Consider the following 12,440-nt stretch of genomic DNA (forward strand, 5'->3'; position numbering starts at 1 on the left):
GGATAGTATGTAAGTGAGGACAGAGATTTAGACGTGGTTTTGTCTTTCAAAAATGTTATCAAAAGGAAGCATATGTTCAATGTTAGAAACTAACACTTAGGAAGTACATTAAGTACCCAGCGAAAGATTCAAGGTATGTTAACCTTGGTGAAACCTTAAAGTTATCTAATCAACCTCTCACTTTTTTAGATACAGATCATCAGAAATGAAGGCATTAAAGAGTGCAGAAATAAATCACAGAACAGAAGAAAAATCCAACATTAAAGTACAGGTAGTGATCAACTTTCAAGCATTCTACTTTCATAACTGAAGGATGGTTCATAGAGAGGTAAGATTTTTTTTTGCCTGTCTAGTAACATATAAATTCCTGGCACACAGAATCACTCTGTGAATTTGTATGCTACACATCCTCTGAAGGCCCTAGGTGCTTTCAGGGCATCTTAAGATTCTGGTGTTTAATAAAAGTGGAAAATCACATAATCACAGAATGGTAGGAGTTGGAAGGGACCTTTAGAGATCATCTAGTCCCTGCAGAAGCAGCTCAACCTAGATCAGGTCACATAGGAACATGTCCAGGCGGGTCTGAAGACCTCCAGAGACACGATCTCCCTGGGCAGCCTGTTCCAGGGCTCCCTTGACCTGCTGGACACATTTCTTGATGCATCCCAAGATGCCATTGACCTTCTTGGCCTCGAGGGCACATTGCTGGATCGTGTTGAGTTTATTATCAATCAGGACTCCCAGGTCTCTCTGTGCAGAGCTGCTCTCCAGAAGGCTGACCCCCAGCCTGTGCATGGGGTTGTTCCTCCCATTTGCAGGACTCTGCACTTGTCCGTGTTGAACCTCATGAGTTTCCTCTCTGCCCAACTCTCCAGCTGGTTGAGATCCTCCTGAATGGCAGCACAGCCTTCTAGGGAATCAGCCAGTCCTCCCAATTTAGTGTCATCAGCCAACTTGCTGAGGGTACACTCAGTCCCCTCATCTAGGTCGTTGATGAAGATGTTGAACAAGACTGGCCCCAGAACCGATCCCTGTAGAACTCCACTGGCCACAGGCCTCCAACTCGACTCTGTGTCATTGACTCTGTCAACACCACCCTCTGGGCTCTGTCATTCAGCCAGCTCTCGATCTACCTCACTGTCCACTCATCCAAGCCACACTGTCTGAGCTTTCTGATGACGATGTTATGGGAGACAGTGTCAGGTAAGGCTGGCCAGCCTCTAGTTTCCTGGGTCCTTCTTCTTGCCCTTTTCAAGACTGGAGTGACATTGGCCTTTCTCCAGTCCTCAGACACCTTGCCTGTCCTCTGTGATTGTTCAGAAATGATGGAGAGCAGCTTAGCAATCACATCAGCCAGCTCCCTCAGCACTCTAAGATACATCCCATCGGGACCCATTGACTCATGAGCCTTAAGCTTGGCCAACTAGTCTTTAACCTCTTCCACCCAGGGCAAGTCCTTTGCTCTTCAGGCCATCCTATTATCCTTGCCGGAATGGGCTTCCCAAGGGCCAGTCTTGGCCGTAAAGACTGAAGAAAAGAAGGCATTCAGTAGTTTAACCTTCTCTGCATCCTCTGTCACCAAGGCACTCTCTGTGTTTAGCAGTGGGCCCACATTCCCCCAGTCTTTTTTTTGCTGTTGATGTACGTGAAAAATGCCTTATTACTTTCTGTAACTTCCCTGGCTAAATTTAATTCTAGAAGGGCTTTAGCCTTCCTAGTTGCACCCCTGCACACTCTGGCAATGTTCCTATACTCTTCCCAAGAGGTTGGGCCCCGTTTCCACCTCTCATAGATGGCTGCTTTCTGCCTTAGTTGTCCCAGCAGATCCTTGTTCATTCATGGAGGCCTCCTGCCTCCTTTTTCTGCTTTCATACACATTAGGACACACTGAACCTGGGCTTGGAGGAAGTCGTACTAGAAGATCAACCAGCTCTCTTGGGCACTTCCACCTTCTAGAATCATATCCCATGAGATCCATCCAAGCAGGTCTTTGAAGAGGTCAAAGTCGGCTTGCCTGAAATCCAAGGTCACGATCCTGCTTTGTGTCCTGCCTCTTCCACACAGGATCTTGAACTATCATCTCACGGTTGCTGCAACCGAGATTGCCTCCAACCTTCACATCTCCAACCAGACCGTCTTTATTTGTCAGCACCAGGTCCAGTAGCATATCCTTCCTTGTTGGTTCCTCAATCACTTGTGACAAGAAGTTGTCATCAACAATCTGTAGGAACTTCCTGGACTGCATGTGCTTGGCTGCGTGGCTTTGCCAGCAAATATCAGGGAGGTTGAAGTCCCCCATGAGGACCAGTGGTTGCGACTGTGAGGCAGCTCTCAACTGTTTGTAGAAGCCTCATCCACTTTCTCCTCCAGATCAAGTGTCCTGTAGCAAACTCCTACAACAGTATCACCTACTGAGCCCTTTAAGTATGCTGTGGGCTGAACCAGAAATTTCTGATGTTATCGCATGCATACTGTGCATCACCACAAAGGCAAAAATACAGCACAGGTATAGTACATTCAGGATAAGTCAACAACATATTTCCTGCAACAAAGAGAAACAGATATAATCTTAGGATGTATCTAACATACATGTAAAGTATCAGAAGTAATAATAACAATGTACTCAGCTCCAATAAGGCACCTTCTGGTTTAGGGTTATTAGTTTTGCTTAGCAAGTATAAACAATACTGAAATAAGTAGCCAGGCAGGCAGCCTTTTCACAATCTGTACTTTTAGTGCTCCTACAGATGGTACTTCTCCTTTCAGCTGGAAATTTCTGGCTCCTCAGAACAGAGATCCAGCCGACTGATCTCAGAACAGGGATACAGCCTTCTGATCTCAGAAAGCAGAAAGAAGTGTTCTGAGAGCTAAGGAGGAGTTAGAACATTAAAGTGTTTTAATTGAAAGATTTATACTACCAGCAGTAGATGTTCTTCGCGACGTCCCCAAATCCTCTGCCTCTATTTACTCATTATTGCCCCTCTGTCAGGGATCCTTCCCCCTTAAACCTCCTGACTGCCAAATCACCCGAGGAACTTGGGAGAGAGAGAGAGAGAAAATGATAAACATATCAGCCAACTACCATTTAAAAAAAAAAATACCAATCATTAAACAAGTTATCATGTAAAAACATCCTATTCTGCCCTCTGCCAATTTTTGGTTGAGGCATTAAAAGACAAATTTGAAAATCTCCAGAAGACAATTAGAAAAATCCAATTTCCAAGGGATTGTTTAGTTTAAAAGAAAGGAAATACTGAAATTTAAGTCTTAAAACCTGTAGAGCAACCTAACCCACAACTTATTTTGTGCTCAGATACAGTCAACAGAGGTGAAAATCAACTACTGCAGCTGCTCTCAGACATGTGACGAACCACACATATACCCAGCCCTACCTACCTCCTCTTTAATTAAAACTTTAATTTTGGTTTTAGTGAAGCAACAAAACAAGCAAAGGAGGAAACATGCCTCTCAGGAAACTATTTCCCTTAAGGGAAACTCCCAGTGAATGAAACAGTCAGCCTGTTTAGTACATACTCTAATTTTCCAAGCTCAGAACACAATACCTGCTACAGCTGTTCTACACAACATATGCTCTCCAAAGCTGGGTACCAATTTCCCCAATGCAAACCATCATTGGTTTATAACCAACCTACAAAGCACAAAGTCTCAATTCCAGCTCAGAATAAAATCCAACATTATATATCTCTCCAAGCTCTGCTCCTCCACACAGTTATATATTCTGCACTGGACCTGAGATAAAGGGCTGGTTGAAGCCCAGGCAAGTTACTCTGCAAAAATCACAAAGCAGACAGGAGCTAGAATTAGAATGATGGAAAAATTCAGGTTGGAAAGGATACTCTAGACATTATTCAGTCCTGTCTGCTGCTCAAAAGCAAGGTCAGCTTCAAACTTGGATCTGCTTTTTGCTCAGGGCCTTGTCCAAGGATGAACACTTCACATTCCATGTGACTCCAGTGCTTAACAACCCTCACTTTGAGGGGTTTTTTTTTCCCTTTAATCAGAATTCCCCCACGTCACATCTTGTGACTATTAGCTTCTATCCTTTTATGGTGCACCTCCAAGAAAAAACCTGCTTCTGTTCAGTTACAAGTAGTCATGTTGCTGTTGGTGAACCACCTAGACGTAACTACATGGAGGTGACTACTTTGCTCAGATTACAACCTATAAGTATTTACTGCTGATTAATGATGAATGTCTTGTTGTTGGCTCCTGACACACTTGTGCCTCACTGAGTAATCCAAACAGGCCACAGAACCACCATTTATCCCTTACTGATCAGATCTGACAAGAATTAATTTAAGCTCTGGTTAGAACTACCATTCATTGTTTCCACCATCTGAAACCACTTGTCCAGATGAGTCTCAGCTGGCTCTGTAATCCCTTTCACTGTATTTTTCTCTCTCCTACCTAGATACCAGGAAGGAAGACCTTCTACTGCAAATCTATGCAGCCAATATAACCCACCATTGCTGCCCTTTTTCCTGGTTTTTTTTTTCCTTTTTATTTGGTTTGGGGTTTTTTTTTTTGCCTTGGTTCTCTCTCTGCTGGATACTAAGAAAAAGATTTTTCCCCATATGCTGCAAAAAGTAGTTTAGTATGACAGGTGAGCCCTCAGTACAGCAGTTCTGTCTCCAAACATAGGTAAGCACACTGGAGATATTCCAAAGTACTTTGGAGACCCTTTAAAAGGATCCAAACAGAAAGCCTTGAGTCTCCTGGCTATTTCAAGCAAGGCTTCAGCTCAGCAAATGGGCACTACAAAGTCTTGGAACACATTCCATCGCCATCATGTGTTACAGCAAAGGAAACCACATGACCACCAGAGAGTCCCATATGACTGCCAGGTCAAAGTCTTTCAAGTTAATGTACAAGGCAAGAAAAAAGGACAAAAAAAGGGGAAGGGGAAAAAACACTGAACAACAGACCTCTGAGCCAAAAATAAGATGTTCCCCTACTATGAAAATCTGCAATATGTTATGCTGAGAGTATCCCTAGTTCTCGGACTTCACTTACACATCAAATGTTTGTTCTTCAGCACAGGCCACTGTGTGACATCATGAGCAGAAAGGTTGGGTCAGAGACTACTGAGGTTAAATTATGAGTGACACCCATCAAGCCTGTCTCAACTGACCATGGCTACTCCCTCACTGCCAAAAATCCCAAGAAAATGACCAGTAAACCCTTGAAACTCATAGAGATCAGAAGCAGCTTACAATCAAAAAAATCCATTGTCTTTATGTTGTTTGATAGAAGTATCATCAGCTTCCAGAAGGATTTCCATAAGGCACTCCATCTCTACAAGCATAACTGTCAGCACCTATATCAAAGTTCCATGGGTCTGCTGCCATATACCATTTCTCACTACCTGAAAGGGTCTTACCTCCAGCTACTTCAGGCAGCAAGATCCTAGGGGAAACTGGGTCACTGGCATTGATGCTTCCCAGAAGCATCAATGCTTCTTTGCTTTCTTTGATAGCATAGAAAGAAGATGAACAGTTCCTGACAGTAAAGTTATTCGTATACAAATATAAAAAGTCCATAAAATAAAGAGATGCTACTGCCAGATATTGAGGCTGAAGAACAAGGTAAAAGGAAGCTGAGTTTTCTCACTTCTGCTTTACTGGTGTATATCTACAAAAAGTATTTCTGCCCAATACTGAAATTTAAATATTGAGGCAACAAGCATCCACCCAAGCTATCCACAACTCAGAGTCAGGAATCTGGCACAGTAGTCTACAATGGCATGCAAGAAAAAAGAAAACAAAACTTCAGCATATCTGCCCTGTAAAGGCTGGAGTTATGAGTGCCATCATCCTGGTGCACCATGAACAACACTCAAACATCAGATCCCTTGGGATTTGCTGAGACTAATCCACACAGCTGCTGCAGACTGCTGGGAGTCACTTCGTGTAAGCATCAACAGCAGAAAAGTGGTTCAAATCTCAAAGGTCTCTGAGCACATCTTCATGCTCTCAAACCATCATTGATCATACCCCATTCAAAACTACTTGGAGGCATAAACCTCTTTCATCACTGTTCAAAAATAAGTGAGAAACAACAATTCTTTCACCACTAATTTGTACAGTAACTTTCACCCTACTCTTACCTTGTAACAGGCCAATTGCATTCAATCTGTGCTCCTGCCTCACTCATCACAAGCAGCAGAGGTATGGCCCATAAACACTTATAATGTACAGATGCCCATTTGCTACTGTTGACAAGCCAGACCTCAAACAAAGTCATAACAGTTCAAGAACATTGAAACTTTCATCCAAGAATTGATCACCTGTACTTGCACATGCTGCTTAGCCTTGACATATTCTGAATATGACCCTGTGCCTGAAGTAGATTGCAGGACCCCAGAGAAGGCAACTATACCATTTCACAAACTACTGACAGAGTCCAGCAGCAGCTAAATACAACATGTTCCAGAATACCAGGCCACTCTTAGCAAGCAGCACAGCACATGAACTCTCTCCAACAACAGAACTGCTCACCAAACTAGACATTTGTTCATGCTTCCAATGTTATGGATTTAGTGTGCTTAGTGACTTCACTGCACAAATAGGCATGTCATCAGCACATCCCTCAACATTTTGCATAGATGTGCTTCCAAACAGACCAAATAGACATGAGTTTTGTAACCGCAAGATGATACTTTTTACCACAGTTTGGAAAATACAGTTTGAGGGAGATAGCAGTCACATTGTCCACAGCCACTGAAAATAAAATGCAATTGTTTTCATTTTTAATGAATATATTTTTGTTTAAGAGGAACAAGTACTCTCTGGTACAGATGAGCAGAGTGAAGCACAGAAATTCAGTCACTAAATCAGTACACAAAGAACAGCTTAAGTATCACCTAGGAATAGTCTGTGTATATTTATGTTTCCTTCAAATGTGTGTTGAGAGCAAATGAGGTACAGGCCTCAAGATCCTCTCCTGCATAGAATCACAGAACGGTAGGTGTTGGAAGAGACCTTTAGAGATCATCTAGTCCAGCTCCCCTGCAGAAGTAGGTCAACCTAGATCAGGTCGCGTAGGAACACATCTAGGCAGGTTTTGGAAACCTCCAGAGAAGGAGACTCCACAACCTCCCTGGGCAGCCTGTGCCAGGGCTCCATCATCCTCACACTAAAATATTTTTTCTTATATTTAAATGGAAATTTTTGCGTTCCAGCTTCATCCCATCACCCCTTGTCCTGTTGCTAGATACAAGAGAAAAAAAGGACGTCCCAAACTCCTGACACCCGGCATTTAGATATTTGTAAATATTAATAAGATCCCCCCTCAGTCTTCTCTTTTTTAGACTGAACAGCCCCAGTTGCCGCAGCCTTTCCTTGTATGAAAGATGTTCCAGTACCCTGATCATCTTGGTGGCCCTGCACTGGACTCCAGAAGTTCTCTGTCCCTCTTGAGCTGAGGAGCCCAAAACTGGACATAGGACTCCAGATGAGGCCTCACCAGGGCAGAGTAGAGGGGAAGAAGAACGTCCCTCAACCTCCTGGCCACACTCTTCTTGATGCATCCCAGGATGCCACTGACCTTCTTGGCCACGAGGGCACATTGCTGGATCATGTTGAGTTTATTATTAATCAGGAATCCCAGGTCTCTCTCTGCAGAGCTGCTCTCCAGCAGTTCAACCCCCAGCTTGTACTGGTGCATGGGGTTGTTCCTCCCAGATGCAGGACTCCGTACTTGTCCTTGTTGAACCTCATGAGTTCCTCTACACCCAGCTCTCAAGCTTGATGTTGTTATGGCTTGCTCATTTCTTTAGAATGAAATATCAGTATGGAAAATAGGTAAAATGCTGGCAGGTAAAATGCTGGCAGGTAAAATGCTGGCAGGTAAAATGCTGGCAGGTAAAATGCTCTTAATTTCAACGTAACATGGGTTGCCTGGAGTTCCAGTGTTTATTGTGTTATTAAAATGAAACATGTAAAAAATGACAAATATCCATCACCAAATTGTGACTTAAATATCAGCTGAGATTGGTGGGTAGGAAAAACCTTAGCCAAGGAACATTGGTTATGTCTTACACCATTCCATCATCAGTTTTTGAGCATAAAACCAGGAAGCAAAGAAGTAAAAAAAAAAAAAAACTTTTAAAAGTGGCTCTGGTAAAAGCACTAAGGTACCTCCATCATAATAAAGGTCTGCTTATCTCCCCTGACTTTAATACACCTAATAGCTGGCTTACTTTGCTGCTCTTACCTCTAAGCTCCCAGGTATATTCTCCTCTGACCCCTGACTAGGTAGATTTAAAAGGCTTGTAGATGCTCCTGTCACCTTTGCCATAGAAGATCATATGCCACCTATCCCATCAATCTTGCAGTAGTCCTTAGAGAAGCATACGTATGTGCTGCTGGGTCAAGTCTCTAAAGGGTTTGGCATATTGCACTTTTTAAGCCACAAGAGGCTTTGCAGTCCTGATGGCCCTCTGAGCTCATGTCAATCTTATGCAGAAATACTGGATCCACTGAATGCCCTTTTAACCTTGAGCAAGAACAAAACCAAACCAAAAAAAGGAAAAAGTGTATCATAAAAGTCCCAAGAAAATGTCCCCAAATCACTTAGTCTCTCCTTTTCTCTGGTCTCTATTCCATATCATTACAAGGATTATCTTGGCTGAAAAAATATTAAGTAACAACTGCACTATGAAAACAAAACCACCGCAAAACAAACAGGAAAAAAAGTGGTGGGAGAGCTTGAGGCACTCCAAAACCCAAGTCTAAACTTTTAGAAATTATATTTTTAAATTACAATTATTTTACAAACCCATTCTTAAGCTAATATTCAGTGACTGGAACAGGCTGCCCAGAGGGGTTGTGGAGTCTCCTTCCTTGGAGGTCTTCAAGACCCGCCTGGACATGTTCCTATGCGATCTGATCTAGGTGAACCTGCTTCTGCAGGGGGGTTGGACTAGGTGATCTCTAAAGGTCCCTTCCAACCCCTACCATTCTATGATTCTATGACTGATTTTGTAGTAATGGTGACTCCATTTTAGTCTTCAAATTGCTCCCCTGAAGAGCTTAACTTTTTGTGGAACTTTATTCTCGCTCCATTGACAACTCCAGCAATTGCTTTCTACCCAAGAAAAAGAATAACTATTTTTTTTCACAAGAGCAAAACAGTGCACAATTCATTCAATGCTCTATTATTGAGCACTTCATAACAGACAAAAGCAGTGATGTAAAAGAAATTTGTATTGTAGCATTGTATCATATAAATATCACTTGTTATTAATTCCATCTCATCTGGCTTTCATGTTGTTTCTATGAATGTTAAATAGAAATTTTAACCACACAATTTAAAAATATGTGTCCAAATGCAAACGCTGGATGCATTTTATATGTTTTACAGTAAGAATGAACAAGTAGAAGCTTTTGTATACTATAATAAAACTAGATTCTGAAAATTGCATTTAACAGTGCCACAAGAGAAAAAACTTCAGCAAGGCACAGAAGTTGCACGACCTTAAATTAGGCTGTGCCAGAAGGCATGCTAAACTATATTTTAACATGCCAATTTTCCTAATATGCTGTGAAAACACCAGGAAATAAAAACAAAACCAAAACCCAAAACTGAGCTTCATGAGCATGACATATGTTGCTGTTGTATCATCTCATTGAGATGCTCTGGAATGAATTTGGTACTTTGTTCTGCTGCAGGGGTTGCACAAATGACAGCCAAGGCTGGCCCAGGAGTTACAGTTAACTCTTTTGTGATTTCCAGACAAATGCAAAGGGACCAAGGGATTTGGTAGTTATTTTTTCCAAAGTCCAGTCCAACCTTGCAAACTGTTAGTGCAGAACATAGCCCTGTGCAAGACAGGAGGAATTACAATACCATTGTCCTGAGAAAACTGCAGGGACATGGCTACTGCAATGATTTAACATGCCAGAGGCAAGCTGTTTACAATGACCATGTCAGGTAACTTAATTCCCACTAATTACACCCAACCAAAACACTTCACTAAACTGCATTCGAGTGCTCTTGGTCCAGTAACTTTACGTATGGTGGACACAACACAGTAACTCACTTCCAAAGCCAACGACTATAATGCCAGCAACAGCCAGAAGAGCATCTCCCACCTCCTTCCCAGTCCCCCAAGAAGCAGAGGGCAGGCACAGCACTGAAGCAGGGCATAAAATATGTCTCATGGCAGCATGACTAAACTCCGATGGCTCAATGCCAGATGAAGCCCTCCAAATATAGTGAGTGCGACATGCTTGGGAGACACCTACATGCGTGTCGCTCAGGCAGGGACCCAAATAGAAAGACAGCAAATTCAAAAAGCAGTAAAAAATATAAATTATATAATAGTAAAAAAATTACATACATTAAAACACAAAACACGTCCCCCACCTCGTTTCATTTGGCAAAAATGATCACAGGCGAGGGAGGAAATTGCCTATGGCCCCCTCCCGCCGCCCCCAACCGCCACACACCCGCTCTGCGGGTACCTTCGGCGGGGAGGAGGCATCGGCAATCCCCGAGACGGAGCACCGGAGGCCCCGCCACCACTAGGCCGAGCCAGCAGCCCCCGGGAAGCAGAAGCCGCCGTCTCTCGACCCCCGCTCCCCTGGCTTAGTTATGGTAACGGCGCAAGCAGCCGGGGCGGATACTCACACACACTACAGGAGACAGAGGAGGGGAAACGACACCCAGGCAGCACTGCAGCCGCCCTCTACACGTCACGCTTCTACGCAGCCGGGGCCGGCCCCTCGCGTCGTCGGGCGGGGAGAGGCGGTCCCTGAGGGGGGCGGGAAAGAAGCCGAGGGACAGGACCTCCCAGTGCCGGCACTTCCCAGTCCGGCCCCCGGCTCCCTTCCCACTGTGCTCAGGCATGGGTTTTCCACCTCTCTCTCGCCTTTCTCGGCTCCGCAGGAAACGGAGGAGAAAGCTCACACTCTCCCTGAAGCCGTAGTGCCCCAAGTTGAGGTGGTGTGGCTCCAGGATGAAGGATGGGGCTCCAGGTTGAGGTGATAGTGCGTACTTTTGATGTAGTGGTGCTACAGGTTGAGGTGGTGGCATGCTGAATTCACGGTCCCCACATTGAGGTGACAGGGCTCTAGGTTAAGGTGATGATGTCATAAGCTGAGGTGATGGTGCCTCAGGTTGAGGTGCTAAGGCTGCATGATGTCCCTAGTTGAGGTGATGAAGGTTGAGATGGTGCCCCAGGCTGAGGCAACCAGGCCCCATACAGAGGTTATGTTGCCCCTAGTTGAGGTGATGTCTCCAGACTGATGCACCAGGGCTCCATTTTGAGATGATAAGGCCACACGTTGAGGTGGTGGTGTCTCAGGTTGAGATGATAATGTCCCAGGCAGAGGCAATGAGGTCCATGCTGAGATTATGGTTTTCCCTCTTGGGGTAGCAGTGCCGCAGATTGAAGTGATGGTGCTCCATATTGAAATGATAGTGCCAGAAGAGGTGTTGCCAGTTCATGCAGGGGATGGCAAGTCAGGTTGAGGGGATGGTGCCTCAGGCTGAGGTGACAGTGACCCACCTTGAGGTGATGGTGCGCCACGTCACAGCAACAGGACTTCCGGTCAAGGTGATGGCCACCACATTATAGTGGCAGGGCTGCAGTACTGGGCAACATATCCTGAGAAAATGGATGGGGGAAACTGATCTGGAGGTCTTCTAGGGCCATTCAACCCAAATCTTTGAGGTTGGATCAGGACCTTTCCCTAACAGGGAAAGCATTCTTGAATGTCACTGTAATCATTGTAGAAACATGGACGAAGCCTTCAGGTAGAATTTCATTACTTCTAGCACTGACTAGGGTGACAACCTACTAGTTCCTTCCAGCAGGAAGTGGTGGTGTCCTGTGTAAGGATGGGAAAGGTTCCTGCTCTTTTGAAGGGGTCATTTGCAATATCAGATCTTTGCATTTCTTTAATAACAGTAATGTTACTTCTTACCAAAAATGAAAGAATTATCTATCTGAAAAGAAAGACTTCCAGATTACTGATGCACACACTCAAAAACTAAAAATTCACCTTTACTTTGGCCCCATTGTTCACATTCCTGCTGAAAAATACTTAATGACCCCATCATACTTTCTGAGAATACTTAAATTTGAGTTGATTTGAGGCTGTGCAACGAAGACAACTGTGGTGTACATGGTTGTATTTCACTTGGCATATGAACAGACACACACACAGAGGCACACATGTATCTGTGTATATATTTTAAATACATACAGCGCATATGTCAGAACATGACAAGAAAAAAAATATTTTAAGGCAACTGAATGTATCAAAAGGTCCCTTCCAACCCTACCATTCTATGATTCTATGATTCTATCTACATTGACAACAGTCTAGTCCTACTTTTGCCACACAGTTTTTCATGGAGGTTTTGCAAACTATGTAGGCTAATTTTCTATACTTGGTTGTGTGTTTCATTCT

The 12,440-nt window shown here is 43.9% G+C and overlaps 1 protein-coding gene across 10 annotated transcripts in view; it reads right to left on the reverse strand.

The window, feature by feature from the left end:
* CFAP97 (cilia and flagella associated protein 97) overlaps positions 1–10,740 on the reverse strand; it is a 36,479-nt gene extending 25,739 nt beyond the window's left edge. For 6 of the 10 annotated variants that reach the window (XM_061992324.1, XM_061992322.1, XM_061992321.1 and 3 more), the window contains exon 1: positions 10,390–10,646. In XM_061992324.1, coding sequence (XP_061848308.1) covers positions 10,390–10,399 — 10 coding nt within the window. In that variant the 5' untranslated portion in view covers positions 10,400–10,646. The other 4 variants (XM_061992315.1, XM_061992318.1, XM_061992317.1 and 1 more) reach the window with 4 other exon arrangements.
* Between the last annotated feature and the right edge of the window lie 1,700 nt (positions 10,741–12,440).

Source organism: Colius striatus, chromosome 3 (genome assembly GCF_028858725.1).
Source record: "Colius striatus isolate bColStr4 chromosome 3, bColStr4.1.hap1, whole genome shotgun sequence".
Taxonomy (NCBI): domain Eukaryota; kingdom Metazoa; phylum Chordata; class Aves; order Coliiformes; family Coliidae; genus Colius; species Colius striatus.